The sequence below is a fragment of the Solea senegalensis genome, linkage group LG17 (assembly GCF_019176455.1).
Source record: "Solea senegalensis isolate Sse05_10M linkage group LG17, IFAPA_SoseM_1, whole genome shotgun sequence".
NCBI classification, from domain to species: Eukaryota; Metazoa; Chordata; class Actinopteri; order Pleuronectiformes; family Soleidae; genus Solea; species Solea senegalensis.
In genome coordinates this window covers 10,370,554-10,391,791 of record NC_058037.1, presented here as the reverse complement: position 1 = coordinate 10,391,791, position 21,238 = coordinate 10,370,554, and the positions used below count along the sequence as shown (strand labels likewise).

At 39.0% G+C, this 21,238-nt stretch overlaps 2 protein-coding genes across 5 annotated transcripts; one reads left to right on the top strand and one right to left on the bottom strand.

Moving 5' to 3' along the window:
* Window positions 1-25: 25 nt before the first annotated feature.
* moxd1l (monooxygenase, DBH-like 1, like) lies at window positions 26-4,970 on the bottom strand. Its single transcript, XM_044048957.1, has 13 exons — window positions 4,658-4,970; window positions 4,408-4,554; window positions 3,489-3,641; window positions 3,276-3,359; window positions 3,028-3,183; window positions 2,826-2,928; window positions 2,317-2,489; window positions 2,145-2,233; window positions 1,762-1,858; window positions 1,592-1,651; window positions 1,379-1,497; window positions 1,194-1,287; window positions 26-682 (listed from the first exon to the last, which is right to left on the bottom strand). The coding sequence occupies exons 1-13, from the start codon at window positions 4,925-4,927 to the stop codon at window positions 521-523; spliced, it is 1,707 nt and encodes a 568-aa protein (XP_043904892.1). The 5' UTR covers window positions 4,928-4,970; the 3' UTR covers window positions 26-520.
* A 2,843-nt stretch (window positions 4,971-7,813) lies between these two features.
* snx9b (sorting nexin 9b) lies at window positions 7,814-21,118 on the top strand. 4 transcript variants are annotated; one of them, XM_044049350.1, is made up of 19 exons: window positions 7,814-8,104; window positions 9,292-9,378; window positions 10,552-10,626; window positions 11,259-11,390; window positions 11,923-12,000; window positions 12,938-13,100; window positions 15,651-15,801; window positions 16,377-16,461; window positions 16,593-16,718; window positions 16,836-16,953; window positions 17,041-17,171; window positions 17,298-17,401; window positions 17,497-17,600; window positions 17,764-17,841; window positions 18,054-18,130; window positions 18,998-19,087; window positions 19,412-19,526; window positions 19,621-19,712; window positions 19,868-21,118. In XM_044049350.1, exons 1-19 carry the CDS (start codon window positions 8,093-8,095, stop codon window positions 19,913-19,915), a joined length of 1,866 nt encoding a protein of 621 aa, XP_043905285.1. In that variant the 5' UTR covers window positions 7,814-8,092; the 3' UTR covers window positions 19,916-21,118. The 4 variants fall into 4 exon arrangements, with proteins under 4 accessions (XP_043905285.1, XP_043905286.1, XP_043905287.1 ...); XM_044049351.1 differs by having other exon boundaries at window positions 7,815-8,104; window positions 15,663-15,801; XM_044049352.1 differs by lacking the exon at window positions 11,923-12,000 and having other exon boundaries at window positions 7,815-8,104.
* Window positions 21,119-21,238: the final 120 nt, after the last annotated feature.

Sequence of the window (21,238 nt, the reverse complement as noted above, 5' to 3'; positions counted from 1 at the left end):
TGCATCAACACACTGATGACACCCGTTAACATATTTATTTTTATTTTATTAAATGAACGATTATGAAGAGGTGATTTATTTGTATTGGTCAACAAACAGCATACGTGTATATGGCAAAGACTAATTAAGACATATATAAAATAAAGTACTTGTTTGTCACTTATGGCTTACTGGGATCCTGTTAATAAAAACACTATCATATTCATATTAAAACAGAAAAAGTTAGTAAATGTAAAATGTGCCCATAAAGCAGTGGGCATCACTGTTACAAAACAGAGTTTAAAATAAGGTAGCAATATAAATCTCATTTGCTGACTCCAATCCACAAATAATTGGTAATACCAAAGAGAAGTTACATGTAATGTAAAGATAGAAAAATACAAAATCAAAATGATTTACAATAAAATTGTAAAATGATATACAATAAAAACATTTAGAAAAATGGTAATGAGAGTGTATCCACTGTGCCTTCCTTTATCACCGTTGCAATGGATTGCATTTTTTTGCTCCAATAACTACTTTACATTAATGCAATCCAGACAAGCAAAAGCATGATTCCTGCTGGGTCCATAAGCCAGGAAGTGTAGAGTCTATTTGACGCATTGCTGTAATGACAAGACTGAGGTTTTGGAGTCTCCATCATCTCTCTGATGATGCCATTGTCGTAATATGTATGGTTGTACTGTGGAAAAGGAAAACAAATACTAAATGGTATTGCATAAAATAATCATCAAACACCAGAAAAACTCATTTGTGGTAAGTGGCTTCATCCTGAGAGCCACATACAAATACAGGAGGGTGAATAAAGGCTGACTAATAAAAAACACACAGAAGCATCAGAGAATAGAAACATGAGCTAGGACCCTGAGAGAATGACAAATACAATGGCGTTTGAACAATGCGCGTCACAAACATCTGATGTTACACTTATGTGTCTGCTGTTAATGGCAGCTCTTTAACCGCTTAAGCTTGGGGTTATTTATTTATGTAAATGAATTAAACATATGTAAAATAAATGTTAATTTATAAATTATGAAAATAAAATGAAATTAAAAAATCACAGATCATTTGCTGAAAAAACAAACAAACTGAGGACTTAAAAGAATACAATTTCCCCTAAATAAAATGTGTTACTTTTTTGTTAGAATTAGATGTAGAGAGGAAAAGTCACTAAGCAACTCACTGTCACTTACCTCATTATTAGAGATAATCTGAAGTTGTGGCAGTGTTTTTAGCAAATTCTCCTGTTGAGTAATTGTATCATGGTCCCAAGTCTCAGCGGATGTTCTGACAGACATTAAAAAGAGGCAAACTTAAACCAGAGCAAATCACGATATTACTGTCTATTAAATTGTATGTGTGAGGCATAGAGTCTTACTGGTTGCTCGTATCTGACTGAGACATCGTAATTGGGTGGCTGATACATGATGTGATCTCGATTGCTGGGTAATAGAATAAGAAGGCCAGGCACATCTCATCAGTGGTTGCTGTGCCCATCTATATATGGAAAAATAATATAAAATAAAAATTGAATTTACAACATGTTACTTGTGTTTATATTCTTGAAAGGAATTCCTGCATTAGAAAATACCTTAGTCACATTAGTGCGATCAACTGTGTTATAGGTGCACTCCACTGCAATCTCATCATCCTGTAATGAACACAAATAATAACAGTATTATTATATAGTTTTAACAGCCTAAAGAACTTATAACTATATAGAAAAAACTGACTTTTATCATGTTGAGGCAAAAACACTACCTGCTTGATGGTCTTGATTTCTCCCAAACTGACAATCGTTTGCATCTCAAAGTTGTAAGTTTCATCCACAGCTATGAAGTCTATCTGCTTTCTGTCTCTGCACACACCAACAGGTATGAAGTAAGATTAATACTTGGTTTATATGAGAACAATGCAACAGCACATAATCAACCGCTGTACAAACTCAAATAGTGACTACACTAATTCCTCAATTCCTCAAAACCAGCTCTTGTCAATGAGACTAACAGGGGTAAATAAAGACTAACAAATATATATTAGCCTTGACTGTTGGTATATACAGTATGAATCTAATAAATAAGGTAACAAAATCATAGAATCTATTTTTTTTATTTAAATTAGATTATAACTTATAACTTTCTGACCTGTACTGGGCAACTCTGACTTTCCTCCCAGCCAGGTGAGTGTGCAACAGGACACCGAATATTTGGAGATCAGGCACCGGATCATTAGACTAGGGCGGAAAAGATAAAACACTTCACAAGAAATTATTTTTTCACTCCTGTCATTTGAAATCCATACCAGTTCACTGCATACCTGTGTAATGAGAGAGGTATTACACACACCGTAGGTGAGGAACTCAGAGGCTTTGGGGGGGATGCTGTACACCATGCTAGAAAAAGGCAGCACACCTGTGGTCAGGATGCCTACATCATGCTGCCTGAGTTGGGCTGTATGGTACAGTTTTAGTCCTGAACTGTCTGTCCGTCCTAATCAGAGAGAGACAGATGTTGTAAACTGTTACACCTTGATTGTATAGAAATGAGAAGAAAACAAGAGCATGTACAGTAAAAGTTAATATGCACATTATGACAAGAGTTTTTAAAATAACCCCAGGGAATGTAAAGGCCAGGAAGTGCATGACATGAACAGGTACTGTTGTATCATGTGAAGTGTACACCCTAGAACGTCACAAGGAAGTATCTCAGTCTCAACTATCATTTATTGTATGTACTGTATATCTGTACAGTTGAAGAATCAGAAGTATAAGAAGTGTTTTATGTTATTCCAAAGAAATACATTATGAGAAGAAGTGATGTATCTACCTGCATCGAGGTGTGGGTTATTGTAATGGATTTCCAGCCGGTAGTAGATATCTCTGCCATCACCTCCAACAGGAATACCTGCATTATCTGGAAGCTCAATCGCCTGCAGTATCGGTGATAAATTGATCCAATTTCAATATAATTATTAATCTAGGAATTTCAAAAGTGTCGTCAAATTTACGAACACTTGACTCTCCCTCACCCCTCCTCCCAATGCCCATGCGGCCACCACGCCGTAGCAAGTGTCGCCAGCGTCGCCCAGGAAGCACTGCTTGTCATACGTCACCCTCACAGTGGACGGGCAGCTGTACAGAAGCATGTGATGAACAATGTCATGGTGCTCAATCACTGGCTCAATCTGAAGCAAAGTGGGAGAGATTAATGCAGGATTTACAGTATGTATTTGGTTGGAGTGGTAATGATAACATAAGGAATATATAGGATAATTACCCGGTATATATGACGTTTCGTATTTATGTTTGAAAACTTCATGACCTTGCAGTGGTAGTAGGTATGAACGGGGGGGACAGTGATCTGCAAAAAAAATACTCACAAATACTTTATGATGATTTCTTTGTAATGTATGTAACAGTATTCCAGTTCTATACAAATAATAATAATAATAATAATAACATAACTATAAAAACACTCCGTTATCCTTACATTGACCACTGTTGCACTGAGATAGCTGGGGTTAGAAAGGACAGTCCTGGGCATATAGTTCAGTAGGTTGACCTCCTTGGTGCCTCTGCGATTACTATGGTACTCGATCTTATCTGTGTTTCCATACGCATAGATCAGCTTAATGGGATCATCCTGTTAAAAGATGGTAACTGAAGTCAATAACAATGTCCGACACAGAAGTGATAATATGACACGAGTTCCCAAAACTGAGAAATCAATTCTTTATCCAAGTTATTTTGAAGATCCATGTAAAAAGAACAGAGACAATTCAGACTTTGCACAGCACCAACACTAACTGGTTTTTTATTACTAAAACCCTATAGTATTTCAAGTACAAAACAAAGTGTAATGTACCCCTCATGGGTGCTATTGTGGCCATTGTGTTCATATGTGAAACCACCCAGTTAAAGCTAGGGTGGGTAAATGGTAAACAAAAGATGTCACATAACATGGTGTACGTGATTTCAGTCCCTGAAACCTAAGCTTTATGTCAAAGAGATTTAGCTCAACAATACAAAAGGTGATGGAATACATGAGCCAAAAAAAGCAAGATTACAACTCAACAAAAGTAGCGAGTAAATGCCCCCATGCTCTAAATGAGAGTTTATGGGAAGTCAGTAGAAATGCTAGAATCAGGAAGCAATGTTCAACTCATCCATATATACAAAATGGTTCAAATATTGTTTAAATTGTAGCATAATTTTGCTTTCACATTCTATAACGTCCGACATGATCAGAATTGAAACACAAATTCTCAACACTTGATGTAACATAAAACTTAATTGGAGGAACAACAAGGTGTTTTGATAATTTTCTTCACAAATATGTTTTTCTTGTAATGTTTTGTATGTATACAATAACCAACATGGTTGGGAGAAAAAAAAACAAAATGCCTCACAGTGATATCGAAGTCTTCGTCATCACACGTCCGTATGGACCTCCGGAACCTCATGCTGGTTTGACCGTCTACTTCAGTCAAAGAGAGAAGAGTGTAGCTCTGCTGCTTATCAATCACAGGCTTGAACTTCCCTATGCCATGGTGATCCTATTGGGAAAAAAACAAAACAAAACAAAAATACTCTCAGACAACAGAAAGCGTGATAGTGGCCTGGAGGAAACATAACCAACTTCTACTGCAAATGTCTTACTGTGAAGTAGCTTCCATTAGAATGAACTCCCCCAATGACGATATCTGCACCTATCATATCACCATTCGGACTAAAGCCAAAGCCTATCCAGCCTGTGGTGTTGACAACCAGTTTGAATTCGATTTCTCCTTTCTGGTTATCAAAGCCCCATTTAAGGAAAACCTTAAGGTCCTGGTCCAGGTTAACCATGAAGGGCAAAGTATAGTCGGATGCCGCTGCTCTTTTTGTCCTGGCCAGGAACAGGCAGAGGAGAGGAAGCAGAGAGCGCATGATGTGTCTGTGAAGCTGGAAAACTTCACACTGAGCAATCTGACTGTGGATTTGCCAACTGCCCTCCCACCCATCTCCCCCTCCCACACACACAAACACACACACACACACACACCTGCACTCCAAGATGAACTCAGGTGATATAGGCTGAAAAGTGCACAGTCATCTCACTGCTGGACAATGGATACTGTTTATTCTCCATTTATTCTCAATGACATTGACGTCAAAACAGGGAAAAACTTGCGGTAGTAATCTACTCCCTTTAAACTCCCCTCAGTTATATCAACCCCTTTTTTGCCTTAACATAAATAAGACCAGTGCAGTCTGTGGTGTCTCTAATATTTAGCCTATCCTGGTGTGTAAAGTGGGGGAAACAATAAGTGCCAGTACTCCCCTGGTCCATTAAATCATTAAACTAAATCATTAAACACTAAATAATGAACATTTTCAGTCTTTTTTTTAAAATACTCGAAGATGTTAGTGATGTTCTTCTTGTTCTTCTTCTTCCTCTTCCTCTACTTCTTCTTCTTCTTCTTTCAGCTTCTCCTTTAGGGGTTGCTACAGTGGCTCGTCTGCCTCCATATTGTCCTCTCCCTTGTGTCCTTCAGCAGCTCCATCGTTGAGGTCTTTGACCTCTTCTGCACATGACCAAACCATCTCACTGTTAGTAATGTTCACATCTATTGATTGAAATATTTAGTCTATATTAAAATGGATAAACTGTGATCTTATGTTTCACATTCTGAAATCTTGTATGTTTAGATTATACTTAAAATTTCTGACAATTATTCAAACTTCAAGCCCACAGTCCATTTTATTTGGTGTCCTGTTATTATACTGTTATTATGTCAGTTCTTCAGATATTATCTGGAGTTCATAATACCGTAACGTGCAAGGACAGATGCTAACGTCTAGAGTGGGAATTAAGGAAACAAGTGTAGTTTTAAGGTATTAAAAAATGCATACTGTTGCTTTAAAATGGAATTGTTGTAGTAGCAGGCTCATGCCAGCAGGGGTCGACTTTAGCATTAGAGATTAGTTGAGGGCTACTCCCTTTTTGAGCCGTTGCGCCAACTAGGAGCAGTCACCCACTGTAAACACTCAACAGTAGCTGCATGGAGGACAATGGCGTTTATTACATCACAAATTTATGACTACATAGAAAATAAAATATCAAACTTGTGAAGTAGCCTCATAATATTATGAGCAGAAAATGATTACATAAGGATATAATACTATTAAATGACTACATGTGGACCACGTTAGGTCTGTGAATGTTACAAATAACAACCCAAAAAAGAGACCAAGTTCAAAAACTGAAGTTGTTATCCACATGTTGCAGTCTTGCTTGTTCAGATCAGAGGTGTGATTTAAGGTTCTGGTGAGGCCACAGGAGAATTTCAGAATTTTAATTGGGCCACAGGATTCTTAAAGGTCTAGTTTTACTGGCATAAATTAAACCAGCTAAAATGCTATCACTGATTTCTATGGCCTGTGCATAGTGAAGCATGAGATATACAGTATATACAGTATAGGATTGTTGTATTGTATTGTGTTTTACATTTTCATCTGTCTGATATCCAGCCAGTGATTTTGACCAGTGTCAGACTGATACTGATTCCCATCCCTAGTTTTTACATAATTATATAACTTATTCAGTGTTGTAATGTAATGTAATGTAGTCCAGATACTTTGTAAAATTACATTTTACTTTGTTATTTATATTTCAAGCAACTTTTACTTTTACTCCACTACATTTCCTCTAACTATCTTTGTTACTACCAAATAAAATCAGAAGAGGATGAGTTGGTAATGGTGCTGTATTAATATAGATCTTTTCTAGTCTTGATGAGCTGCTTTAGACTACAGTTTTTCCATTTACACATCTTTCATACTCATTCACACGCTTCAACATGGGGTTAAGCGTCTTGCTCAAGGACATATAGACTAGCAGAGCCAGGATTTGTACCCATATCCTTCCTGTTGAATGACAAATCGCCCTACTACTGAGACACCTTGGCTCAATCCTAACTCCTCACCTTTTTTTTTAATACTTTGAATTCTAAAACTTAAGTACATTTTGCATCAGAAAATGAGTTTTGATTCTTAGTACAGTGAATGGCATATACTTTAAGTACTTTTACTTACTTAGTAATATTGTAAAAAGTGACTTCAACTTCTACCAAAGTCATTTTTTGGATAAGATACTTGTACTTTACTATCCCTTTTAGGTACTTTATACAAGACTGATCTTATTCTTACTATACGTGCATGGGACAAACCAGCCCGAGCATACATTTCACAGTTAGATGCAGACATTTTGTATACAAACAAAGAAGAAGGAAAATCCTCTCCAGTATTTATAGGCCAAGATAATTCCCTTAAATGCTGCTGGTGAGTGGATGAGTTCACCTTTATAATGTGAAGTCTCAACATTGGATGTCACTATATTCTCCCACTCTGGACCTCAGTAATATATATATATATATATATATATATATATATATATATATATATATATATATATATATATATATATATATATATATACATTTATATATATGTATATATATATATATATATATATATATATATATATATATATATATATATATATATATATATATATATGTATATGTCTATACATATATATATATATATATACATGTTTGAGGCCATTTGATTCTATGGTATTAAAACACGTGGTTCGGGAATGCACTAGTATCATATATTTTTTTTTTCTGTTGTTGTGAGCAACTTTTATTTCTAGATTCATGCACTTTTATGTGGACCAGTCATGTCTTCGAGGGTCATAACAGAGCGACGATACCTTTCCGGTTTTCCTCCGCGGTGCAGGTCACTCCCTCCTCCGTGCTGTCACAGCTCTCTCTACGTCTGCGCGCCTCAAACTTACTGTCGCACTCGTCCGATATTCTTCTTATCATTTTACCCCAGGCTTTTGTTTTGTTTTTAAAAGGAAAACCACAACAGTGTTTTTAAGTAAGTGTGTTAGCGTTCCGTGGTTGCGGCGGCTGTACACCGGGAGGAACCACCGTGTTTTCTTCGCCTTCAGTGGAAAAGCAGCGGGGGGAAATGTCCAGCTGAGGACTGGAGATCCTGAAAACCACAGGGCCTGTTTTGTAATGATTGGTCAAAGCTCCGATAATGGCGCTAAAGGTAAGCCTGACAACTTCCATGCTCAGTTTTAACGTCAGCCCTCCTTCAAATGTACGCCGTCCTCCATGTTCTCCTGACAGATTTCTAGGTTCATGTTTCTGTCTGGAACTGTTGAAGTTGTAATGAAGCAGCCTGTTGCTTTGGGAAACAAACACGAAGAGTTCAAAAACACATTTCCGGACGCTGCTCTGATAGTGTGTTACAGACGTTCACAACAACGTATGATGAGAAAATTGCTATATGAGTGAGATTGTTGTTGTGTTTTTGCTGTAAATGGAAAATGTGTCTCATAAAGAAAGTGTCTTGTGACATTTTACTACCTTTCCAGTGCGGGTCATTTCTTCCCCCGGGGCATCATGGGAAGTGTAGTCCTTGGGCTGTGTGTGGCTTTTGTTATTTAGTGCTTTGTACAGCACTGAACACACAATGAGGGAGAGGGATTATTGTTTACCATCATTATTGGAAGACTTAGACATAGTGTTAGTATTTCTTTTATAATAAAAAAAATGTAATTGAGTGAGACTGAATCTAACTTTGAATGCAGTTTTAGGATGTTTTGATTCTTATTTCTGGTCATCAAAATTACATATCAAGCAGTAGAGTAAGTGCTAGCAGAGTAAGTGCTGCACTTCCTTGAGCCTGCACAGCTGAGGCAGTGGCTTTTTTTCTCAAGTTCTCTGTTTAAAGAACTAGGTCTCTGTTCAAGGAAGACAAAATACATTCCTTTGCGATGGTGAAGGAACAAAGTTGTCACTGTTTTAATAACACTTGACTGTAATTTGGATTAGAGGCGGCTGTTCAAATGAATTTGTTTAGTCAAATTAATGACAATAAATGAGCTGCTAGGGCTGAACAGTCAATAAAAAGGGAGGATGCACTGCATTTTTACTGCTATAACCTTGCACAAGTTTGTGTGTGTTTTTAGGGCCCCAGGAGAAGGGGACTGAACCAAAACTACAATGTTTTTTGGCTTTGTTTATTGTTGATACTGGTGTTCACTTAAGAGTCAGCGTCCTAAAAGAACTAGTTTGTCCAGTTTCACTACTTATGAGGAGGTTTATGTACGAACTGGTGTTGGTTGAACATACATGTACAACTATAAGTTCATAAGCTGGCCTTTAATAAAAAAGTGTCCAACAAACATACAGTAAGTTTTATGTGCATGTTTTCTTCTTGATTGTGTTCAGGCACAGGTATTATATGACTTCACTGCTGAGGCTGGAAACAACGAACTGACGGTAAAAGAAGGCGAGACAGTCACGGTCACTAATCAGGTAACACAATACTGGCAGTCCATTTATCATAATAAGAATATGTGTACGTAGGGCTGGGGAATAATTCAATAACAGTATGTGTCATGGTTAAACTTTAGTATAACAGAGGTTCAGTATATATCATTATGTTTATGCACTGTATAGTAACACTGCAAAGACACAACACATCATATCTATAAAATGCCTAACCTCAAATGTGTGAATTGTTTGTGTGTGTGTGATCGAAATACATGGCAGAGAGGTACATTATTGGCAGTTTTATACATGTTTTCATTATTTTATTATACCTTAAAAATTGTTGGTACTGGTTTGTGCACACCACAGCATTGTGTATATCAACCCTAACCCCAACAGGAAACTTAAGTATATCCTCCACATACACTGTGGAAGAGGTTAGGAAGACCAAAACTCTGATTTAAATGTCAGAATAATTTCAATTTGTTTTCTTCCTCAAATGTTAGTAAGTCAAATGGAACTGCTGTGTTCTGTAGCCTGTAGTTAAATATTTGTGAAGCTCCCCCTGAGCTATTTATTCAATGTGGTCAGTCCTGTAAAGGTCTATGTCACATGATCTCACTAAACAGTGAGTGTCAAAAGAAAAAATAAACAGGGAAAAAAGAGGGCGTGACCATGAAGTCATGACAGAGAGCTGCCAACAGTTTAAAGGTCGCTCTGTTTTCTAATCAGAGTCTGTATTATTAATCCAGTCAGGACCTACTGCGTTTCAAACAAAAAGGAAGAATACACTTTCCTTCCAGTTTTCTGTTTGTTTATGAATACTTGGTAATTCTGGTTATTGTCAAATGGAAAACCTGCTGTTCCCTTAATGGTGATTGGAGAAACACATTTATAATTTGAGGGAATCTGTTTGAATTGCTAATAGATTAATATTGACAGGGGCGGTATTTGAATTACTTTCTAATTGCAAAGCATGTGCTCTTGCGATCAGATCATCTAAGTGCCTCAAAAAAGTATTTTTGAAAGCAGTTCAATTTAAAAAATCCTGTAGAAGGAGGCAGAGATGGCAATGGAAATAAATCCATTCCCAGATTCATCTCTAATGGGGAACATCTAATGGGATGTTCCCCATTAACCTGGTCTTGTGTGCTTGAGTGCATGCAGTGCAGACATCTTAACCAATTACAGTAATTCACGCCAATGTGTCTATTTCAGAATATTGGAGGAGGCTGGATTGAAGCACAGAACTCTAGAGGGGAGGTTGGACTGGTGCCAGAAGACTATATTGAGGTTAGTTCGACAGTCCCTGTTTGTACGATGGTAATATCGGGCACAGCATAAAGTACAATCACAACAGGATGTGCTGCCTACAGTGTTTTGCTGATTGTGGTGTTTGTGTCAAGTGGGGTTATGATTCACTCATGAGACATTCTGAAACGGAGAGAGAAAGAGCATGATTAAAAGAGACTGTGAAGTGTGTTTAACAGTTTGCCCTCACTTACTACAACATGTGTGTGTATGTGAGAGAGAGACTGATATTATCCAACTGCTTAGCTCTGCTCAACCGTTCACATGGATGTGTTTGTTTGACCTCATGTTACCTCTCCAGCTGCCCCCAGATTGTTTTGATTCTGCACCCAAATGGCAGAAAAGCACTAATGACTAATTATGAGTGGCTTATGTAGTATCCAGTGAAAAACAACAGGACATGGTCCCTCCAGTGGTAAAAAATTAGATCTGTAAAACCAAAACGTTGGTTCCCTGCTTCACACAGGGAAGCAGGAAATGCAAAGGAGACACAATCACATAACCTCAGAAGAATGTGTCTTTAAAAGTCATCAGATCACTGTGGAATATCTGGATTTTTTTTTTTTAACCTAATGGGAAGTGATTGTTTTTGTCTTGTATTCTTTCATTTATAGTTTGGTCATCAGACTCCATCGTTCCCAGGAGCAGGAACCACAGCACCCACACCGAGTGCTGGAAATGTTGCATCTCAAGACCTTTCCTTTTTTGATGCCTATGCTCCCGCATCGGCACCTGCACAAAACCAGGTATTGTGCTCACCCATACTTCATGAAGTATCACGTAAAATATCCTTTTTCATTATAAAATTAGTAGTCACTAGTTCCTTCAAGTTAGGCAGAATGTGGAAGTAAAAGTGAAATGGATATAGTAAAGCCACACTCACACACACACACACACACACACACACACGCACGCAACACATCTGCCGTGTTTTTGTTCTCTCACTCAAACATACATGTAATGGATTCTGAAGAAAAAGCAGCGATGAGAGATTTACTGATGCCAGTGTGGCTTGTGTGAACCCACAAGCTTCACAAAGATAGAAAGAGGAGTAAAAGAGGCTGTAGAGATTTTTTTTTCCCCCCCGTCAGCAGACAGGAAGTTCCACAAAAGTGAGCGTACTGCTGGATCAGTAGAAATTTGCACAGTAAGAGGCTGAGTCATGGCAGGAAATGTGTCAGCCGTTAACCCTCTCGCTGTCTCTCATCACCTTAACCAATCCCTGCTAACCGTCACTGCTGGCGCGTTGTGATGATGTCACTATTTTTTCCCCTCAAGGTGGATGCTGGGGGCTTGAGTCCTCAACCTGACACCCCTGACACCCCAGTTTCCCCCTATCTTTCGTCCCCCGATGAGGTAACCACTACATAGGGGTGGTGGGTGTGGTCAGGGGCACGAATGCAGTGCCTCCCACACTCACCCAGCCACCTCCACTCTGATTGGTCTGCTTTGGCCCCCTTTACAATACAACCTGAAGAAAGCATGAGCTCACATCTTCACAACAGAATGGAGTCACAGTCAAGTCACCAATGATTTGCACATCTTTCATCTACATTGTCTTGCAGCGCAAGAGTGAAAAAGTTTACAATTCAGTGTCAATGAGTCTTACATCTCACGTACATGATTGACTTATCACACTGGTGATTCATTCAGCCAAATTGCTGCCATTACTTTATAGATGATGATGATCAGATTCTCATAAATGTCAATAATCGTCCTTTTGTCCTTTTTTTTTGGTCAGCTTGACTTGCATTTGAATAAAATGTCTCTTAATGTACACTAAAGTTGCTCCTAAATCTTGAATGATGTTGGAGTGGTGCTCCTTACTAATGTATTTTGATATGATGATGCCCATAACATGGTGAAGTTAATGCCCTTGCATTATAGCAGTGTTTTGTTTGCATCAAGCTAAGTGCAACCAACATACAGCACACACAAACTCAGCTGAGAAGAATGGCATGGAGTTGCATTTTTAATTTTTCATGTACTGTAAAAGGATATGTGGGCTTGGGAATGTTTTTGTTTATGTATGTTTGTTTTTTTTAAAGCCCAGTTTTGGATTGTTTTCATGTGTTATGAAGCATCAAATTGCCATTGAGGTGAATGATTATATTAACAGACTCCTTGTTATAGGCCAGCTCGGCTTTGAGGTCATGTTATTTTAAAACTACTGTCAGCTTCTCATGAAACAGACTCCAAACTAGGCTGGACTCAACTCTGCCTTCTCTCCATACTCTGAACTTCCTTTCTTCCTTCATCTCTAACATTCCCTTTATCCCTCCCTTGCTTGTAGGCAAGTAACGGTAATGATCCCTGGTCAGTGTGGAACACAGACCCATCAGGGGGTTCCAACAACAACTGGGCATCTAATCCGGAGGGCACCCAGACTGGGAAGACTGCCCCTGACCCATGGAGCTCCGCATCACATGGCCACCCTCAGGCTTACCAGGGCCCAGGTAATGACACAGCTTTTCAGTCAAAAGCCTTGTTCAAATTATGTGTTAATACACAAGAAAAACATATAATCAAAAAACGCTAGATATCATGTAAACTCACTAAGCATAGGCTGCAATAGAGCGATGTATGCCACCTCTGTCATGTGACCAGAAGGTGATGTCTGCCATGCTGCAGCGAGTTTAATTTTCAAGAATAAAGATGAAGCAGTGATATCCCTTATTTTCCTCTCTGTGATTGCACTTCCACCGTTTAGTGCTGTTATTCAAAGCGGAACAATAGATAAATGCTACACTGGATACATTCATATTACTTTCTGTTGTTTGACAGGATAAGTCCAAACCAAAGACCTATGGCCGTGTCCTCTGCAATCCCAATGCAGTTCATTAAATACTGTGAACGAGAAATACATGTGACACTGCACTGCAGTGCAACAAGATCATGCTGCTTGTGGTGTTCACAAATGCCCAGTCAGATATCCTCTCCTTGTTGAGCTGCTTGTTTTGCTTGTAACAGATGTTGCTACATCAGACAATAGTCAGTATTTGAGAATACGTCCTGTTTACAAAGTTCTCTGGGCTAGATCGAATGTCTCTGTTTGGATTAAAGAAGGAAAGAAATACACAAACTTATCAGCAAATGTAGCAAGTGTCCTAGTTCTAAGATGATCTTCATGTTCAGCAGCAAGACTATACACGTTATCTTTCACAGACCGAAATATAGAGTAGGCCAAGTAGAGCATGTATTGAGCAATTTAAACCAGGAATACTGCCAATAATGACCTTCATCTTCCCTCGATATGGAGATACTTAAAGGATATAAAGTAAACACTCCAATCTGGAACTAAAAAGCATGGAGTCATTATTTGCAAATGTTGTTTCACAGTCTGCAATTAGTCGCTCTCCAGAGCTGCTCCAGTGTGTTAGAGGACCATCAAGTTATGATTCTGTTTTTGCCAGGCACTGGAAACATTGGTCTCACTCATGACTCAGACGGATAAACGACTTGACCTGTTTTTTACATTCTCCTGCTGTTTTGGTAAAAAAGAAAAAAAAGAGGGGGTGATTGGAGAAGAGCAGAATTAACAGACTTTTCCTCTCTTTCTCTCACCAAAGACATCTACCCATATCCTTACCTTATCGATTACACAGGTATCCTGTGCTCTGTGTGGTGGAAGGTTTTCTCCTAATGTGTGTGTGTGTGTGTGTGTGTGTGTGTGAACTGATAGTAGGTACTCATGAAGAATGATGGTTTCTTGCAAATGATTTTACGATGCATTAGGGGTGTCACGATTCTCCAAATCCTTGATTCGATTCGATTCTCTATTTTTTTTTTCACTGAACGTGTGATTCAGTGGCTAAGAACTGTTAGAAAATCTGCCTCAGCAAATCCGAGAACATGTGTGTTAAACTCCAACATTTAGCAAGGACATTTCTAAAATCTCTATCATAACAGAGAGGTTTTGTGTACTTAGCAACAGCACTGATGAAAGCCTGGAAATACTGAACTGAATCAGAACCCGTTGAGCTGTGTTTCCTTTCAGTGAGAGTCTGCACCCCGGTCATGCAGATCGTCGATTCCACCCTTTGATGTGATGGTGGATCGTGACGTCATTTTAATCCTATTCAATTTACAATGGAGATCATGGGATATACTCATGAAAGCATGCATCTCACACATTTGAATGCTTGAGTAATATGGCATTAACATAACTTCATTGTGATGTGTAGTTTAAGAGTGTGACAGGATTACAGTGTTTGTCTGATACATGCAGTGGATTTATGAGTTCAAAGTACAGCATTAAAACACGTACGTCTCTCACACTTCAATGATATTTGGTAGTGTTTAATGGGGAGTTTGTGTCAGATTGTGCAGCAGGTGAATTATAAACTTGTCTCTGATGCTATGTTTCATCATTTTGATATCAGGCAGATGTAACACAGACCTTAGAATCTGCCTTTTACTAGTGTCTGAATCATGTCCTGTGCTTTACAGGCTGCATGTTGTATTCTGACAAGGATGTTTTACCAGTGAAGTCTTTATTTACTAGAAAGGGAAATTCAAATGAATTCCATGTATGAACCATTTTAACCCTTTGGCTGCTGATTTCTCTGAAGAGTGTCTGCACTGTGCAAGCATGACGTTAACTCAAGCGTGCATGGTATTTGTTTGTGCATTACAAAATGGAACTGCCGAAATTAAATCTTGAACTCATTAAACATCCAAACTGGGGCAAAGTGCAAAGTCTGCAACTAATAGGGCTTCATTACAAATGATTGTTTGTTGGTATAAAATGTAATTTGTTAACGTGGTAACAGGCTCGTGCAGCCTCTTTTTTAGTAGTTTTTACAACACAGTCATGAAAATAATCAGCAAAGTTTAATCAACTGAAATAATTCATATATTCTCACACAATGACTTAAAGTCAGCTTGTCGAGAAACCTCTTTACCCACAGTACAGTGCATTGTTATATTATAAAGCACAAGAAAGGAAGTTGCATTCCTTGTGTCAGCATTTTCAAAACAACTTCTGTGCATGTGTGTGTGTGCATGTGTGAACTCAGGAGCAGAGGATGATGAGTGGGATGATGAGTGGGATGACGTGAAGTCCACGGGTGGTTACGCCGATTCTGAAGCTGGAGACAGTGGAGCAATGCAGAGAGCTGGAGCTCATGCACCCTCAATGAAAATCTCCCTCAACAAGTAAGACTTACTAAAGCATGAGGCTGTGCTACTGAGCAATTACTTTCTAGTACTGAGCCTTCCATTAATGTCTGAATCACTCTTAAAATATAAAATATAATTTAGGGGCCACAATGACAAAGGCCCAAATTGTATCTGCTCGGGCTGAACAATGTCTTGAAGTTTTATCAAAATCGCAATACAGTCTACTGCAGTTTTCAAATCACAGGAGGTACACAATTTATTAAAGCCAAAATGTGTGTCAAAATATAATTTTAGATCAATTACTGTCTTAATCTGTACACATCTTATTCTACAGACTGAAGGGAACATGTCTGTTTCTCACAGATCTGCACAAATATCGCCCAGTAATCATTTTAAATATGTTTGATAATAATGATGTAAAAAAAAAAAAATGACCATTGGAATTAGATATTTGTTCAAAATCGTTCAGCCCTAGTGTCTGTGGTAGTAATTAGAAACTTCTGACATAGATATGGAACATGCAGCCTCCTTGAGCAACACCAGTATTTGTCAGACTGCTCTCCTAAAGATCGGTAGCTTCCACTTTTCAAATTGTCAGCCTTTTCCCTCAGGTTCCCTGGGTTCTCCAAATCTGGTCCAGAGCTCTACCTCCTGTGCAAGCAGCTTGTCAAGGGCAAAGAGAAGCTTGCGATTTATGTAAGTTCTCTCCAAAAACCTTTGAGAAAAGGTTCCGTTGTTTTGTGACATCATTTTATAGTTTCCTCTCTTGATCTGTGGTTTTATGCTATAAAATAACACTTTTTCTAAACCTAATGTTTCATGCTTAGATGGGAGAAGTTGGTCCTGTGTGGCTTTATCCAGAAACTCAGTTAGATTGTGTGGTGGCAGATCCCAAAAAAGGCACAAAGATGTACGGCCTCAAGAGCTACATTGAGTATCAAGTCACGCCCAATGTAAGTATCAGGTGACAATTTCCAGCCTTTTGAAAATCTGTATCTTGTTCTTTCCACAGGGAGAAAGAATTGTTTCTGGAGTTTACATGACTTAAACTCCATTTGATTGATTTGCAGACCACAAACCGTCCAGTCAACCACAGATACAAGCACTTTGATTGGCTGTACGAGCGGCTCCTCGACAAATTTGGCTCAGCCATCCCCATCCCGTCCTTACCGGACAAGCAGGTGACCGGTAAGAAGACGACTGTAAAGGAAAGGCACATATTTTTCCGCTGATGTAAATCAAATCTGTTGACTGTCCGACTCGCTGCATTCCCAGGGCGCTTTGAGGAGGAGTTTATTAAGATGCGCATGGAGCGGTTGCAGGGATGGATGACCAGGATGTGCAGGCACCCCATTATTTCCTGCAGTGATGTTTTTCAGCTTTTCCTGACCTACAAGGATGAGAAGGTGTCGGAATGCTTTTCTTCTGGGTTACATTTAACATGGGATAATCTGTGATTACTCCATTTTGTTTGACATTGTTGCTGTTTCATTTCACTGTGTGATTAAAAATAAGTGACTGATTTCATTCAGGACTGGAAGACGGGGAAGAGAAAAGCAGAGAAGGACGAGACGGTGGGAGTGATGATCTTCTCCACGATAGAGCCGGAAGCTCCAGACTTAGATCCCTTGGAAGTGTGAGTTTAAACTTTACAAACCATGTCCCTGTGGGCTTCTTTATGTGTTGAATAACGCTACAGTAATGCGTGTACTGTACGCTCCTCTTATGCAGGGAACAGAAGTGTGAGCAGTTCAGCAGGTTCACCAAAGCCATGGATGATGGAGTGAAGGAAATCCTCACTGTGGGACATGAGCACTGGAAGAGATGCACAGGCCGTACGGATACGCTGCACAAAACACATGTTTTAGTCCACACAGGCTAACACCTTCACTTTGTGCCATAATTACTGTTTACATTAGAAGAAGTGATCATTAGATTGAGTATTTTGTCAACTTAAAACACTGTATTTACACTTTGTTTGTGTCCCCACACACACAGCGTTACCAAAAGAGTACCAGAGAATTGGGAAAGCCTTCCAAAACCTCTCCTCTGTCTTCACCAGCAGCGGATACCAAGGTGATAATGCAAATATTATCTTAAAACATACAGGCATTTGCTGCTCTCTTTTGTAACTCCTCCACAATGATGCTGTAATCAGTGCCTGTTAAAATCTCCGTGTAACAGCGGGTGCAGTTTACTCTGCCAGGATTTAGAAATCTCCTTTTTAATCCAACTGACAAACAAGTTCTCTTGAGAAACAAGAGTTATGACATTTTTTTTATTTCCAGGTGAGTCAGTCCTGACTGACGCCATGACAGCGGCAGGGAAGACGTACGAGGAGATAGCGCAGATGGTTGCGGAGCAGGTACATTCTGATTCTTTGGTGTTTACTTTTGTGTTGCTGTGATAATCTCACCCAAACAGCCATTACTGTAATGTTCATGTCATTAAAGTCCACCCTATTATGTGTGTTTGACATATAGGGATGTTTCCCTGTCTCTCAAACTGTTTCCTGAAGTTTTTTTCAGGACGTTTTTTATCAACCACATTGTTGTGTTTACTATTAATGTTCACAACAATTTGTACTATCTGTAAACGTTTCCTTATTTTAGCCGGTGTTTACGTCATAGCTATGTCCCTTCCATGACCCCTTTACCTCAGCGTCCTGTTCCTGACATGTGTATCACTAAAAGAAGGAGTAATGACTGCAGAATTTCCTAAACCATGTTTTAATCTACTATTTGAATGTGTCTTAGCTGTTTAGTTAGATCAGTGTGGTATTTTGTAAACCCTGGGCTTTATTTTTTTATGTCCCAGCAGCAAGAGAGGAAGGAATTTATCTGGTAAGGTTTTGCCTCGTCAGCGCTCCTGCAGAGTTTAGCATTTAGCACTTTAGAAACGGCTGTGATACAGTTAAGAGGATCTTAAGGAAGGCCTTTGTTTGAACATGGATTCGTCTCAGGAACCCAAAGGCTGCTTTTCCTTATCTGCTGTTTTATCCACAGATGCTCCATAGATGAAGAGATGAATCTAGAGTTTTCACTTGTGTGCAAGTAGTTGGATATCACTTGATTTTCAGCTGAATTTGGAGATGGTGTGTTAGTTTCACGTAATTACGTTATGACGTAATGTTTCCCGTGTTCTTCATCTAAATGTAACAGCTTAACCTCCTGTAAGTAAACCCTTTTTCACCCTCTCATCTCTCTTTTCGTTTTGTTTGTTCTCTTTCCAGCCAAAGAAGGATCTCCATTTCCTCATGGAGACCAACAATGAATACAAGGGTCTTCTTGGATGCTTCCCAGACACCATTGGAGTCCACAAGGTACTTTAAGAAATGAATACAAACACAGTTTTATTAGGAAAATTGTTTTTAAATGCAGTTTCCTCTTAAGTCAATTGGTTCTACAGCACAAACTAGTTATACTGGCTTGTAATTTTATACTCGCGGATATTTACCCATTGTAAATATGTAACTTGCCTAGTAGTGAAATATAGGTATGTTGATGCATCTGATCTAAATATGGATTCAAATAAAAACAGATCATGAAGTGCTGGTGCTCTAGATACAAATGATTGGATGATTTCGCGTCCTAATGCAATGTATCTCGAGTCTCCCTTCCTATTTGCTTATTTTCTATTCCTGCAGGCGGCCATAGAAAAGGTGAAGGAGGGCGACAAGCTGGTGGCTGCAAGTAAAATAAGCGTTCAGGAAAAAGTCACCATGTCCAAACGCGTCAGCACGATGTCTTACTCTTTGCAAGGTACTGGACTCTCTCCGCCAGAGGCAATGGAGTTGTGCTGTTCACCGTGAAGTGTTGTTTTGATCTCTGTCATTTCTCTTTTGGTCTGTCTCAGCTGAGATGAACCACTTCCATAACAACCGTATCTACGACTACAACAGGGTCATGCAGTTGTACCTGGAGGAGCAAGTCAAGTTTTACGAGACGGTAAAGGCTTCTTTTTTTTTTACTGACTATTTATCAGAGTGAATTAGAGTCCATATCACTTTGTCCTCTTTGTTGCCTTGACACCTGTGGCTAAACCCTCCTCATCACCCTCTGAGTGTGTATTCATGCTGCTCTCTTCTCTTTTCACTCCTCAGATTGCTGCCAAACTGAGACAAGCACACAGTCAGTTCACCACGATGTGAAACGTCTCGCACTACAAGAAAAGAGTAAAACACCAGCTCGTCTTCACTTCTCTCTCTGTTTTGCCTTTGCCTCGTCTCTTTTGTTATCTCTCATGCCAACAGATGCAGCTCACACTGTTACGTTTTGTCCGCTGTGCTCAGACGTTTCCAAACAGTTAGTGAGTGTGCGCGTGCAGCAGCTGACAGAGACTGTGGCAGTTGTGTTTTTTGCGTGGATCGGCAGCAGTGAGAGCAGAATGAGACACAATATTTACACACATCCTTTCCTCTGTGCAAGGTCCATTCAGTTTGTGACACACGGGAAGCTACACTTGCGGACACAGATTGTTTTATTCTACTAATGCAATTCAAGCTCACGTTGTTTTAAAGCTAAACTAACTGCAGTTTTTCTCTCTTTGTTTCACGTTAAAATGATCTACACATGTAACAAAAAATGTTATCTGTTGTGTACTTATGCACCCACAGTACAAACCAAAGCTTAAAGGTAGGCTGGGCAGCATATCAGTGCTTTACTGCGTGTTTGTCAGACACTGCTGAGTTTATTCAAGAGTTGTGTCACAGGTGGAATCAGTGGGGTTTTTCTTAAAAAAAAATAAAAAATAAAATTCTCTTCCTGCACTTCCTCAAAAGCTAACAGGAAGCTCCACCTCCTTCCTGTCTTGCCCACGTGACTTGACCCCTATGACTCGGGTACAAAAAGAGTTATTTGAATTCCCCCGCACACATCTCCAGCCAGGGGATGACGACACAGCAGTTTACTTTTCAGATGATGCTCAGGTCAGGTCTATTGGTTTTAGCAACATACGTTCAAGCCACAAGTCAAACACGATTCCTTTCCCGCAGTTTGAAGAGCATTTGTCTTCTTTTTGACCAGATTGTGGTGTTTTATACATGGACTGTGTCAAGTATGCATTTTTTCTTTTTCTTTCTTTCTTTCTTTCTTTCTTTCTTTCGTTCGTTGTTCACAGTCCAGCTTTCAATCAGTCACTAATCTTATTCCCTTATTCTTTTCTTATCAAGTAATACATGAAAACTATACATATACGTATATATATATATATAGTAAATATATTCCGCTGGACCTATAAGGTGCTTCTTGTCACTGAGATACTATTTTATGTATAGAAGTGTTTTCAATACAGTGCAACTCAGAGAGGAGCAAAAAAAATTGTGTTTGATTTATTAAACAATGATTTATATTCATTTGGACTTGGGTCGGTTGTTCTGCGTGTTTGTGCGTGTGTTTTGAAAAGAGACCTCATCTTGTTCTCGGCGTCATTCAAATTGTAAAAAAAAAAAACATCCTCTGACTGTCTCACAGTA

Bases quoted from the DNA above. Each gene is read 5' to 3' on its own strand.
- snx9b (XM_044049350.1), top strand. The intron at 10,627-11,258 runs GTTAGTTCGACA...TTTCATTTATAG, and splicing joins TGCCAGAAGACTATATTGAG to TTTGGTCATCAGACTCCATC. The intron at 18,131-18,997 runs GTACATTCTGAT...TTCTCTTTCCAG, and splicing joins CGCAGATGGTTGCGGAGCAG to CCAAAGAAGGATCTCCATTT.
- moxd1l (XM_044048957.1), bottom strand. From the start codon at position 4,927: ATGCGCTCTCTGCTTCCTCTCCTCTGCCTGTTCCTGGCCAGGACAAAA. The intron at 3,642-4,407 runs GTGAGGCATTTT...ATCTTTTAACAG, and splicing joins ACGAAGACTTCGATATCACT to GATGATCCCATTAAGCTGAT. The intron at 3,184-3,275 runs GTAATTATCCTA...ACTTTGCTTCAG, and splicing joins CGAAACGTCATATATACCGG to ATTGAGCCAGTGATTGAGCA.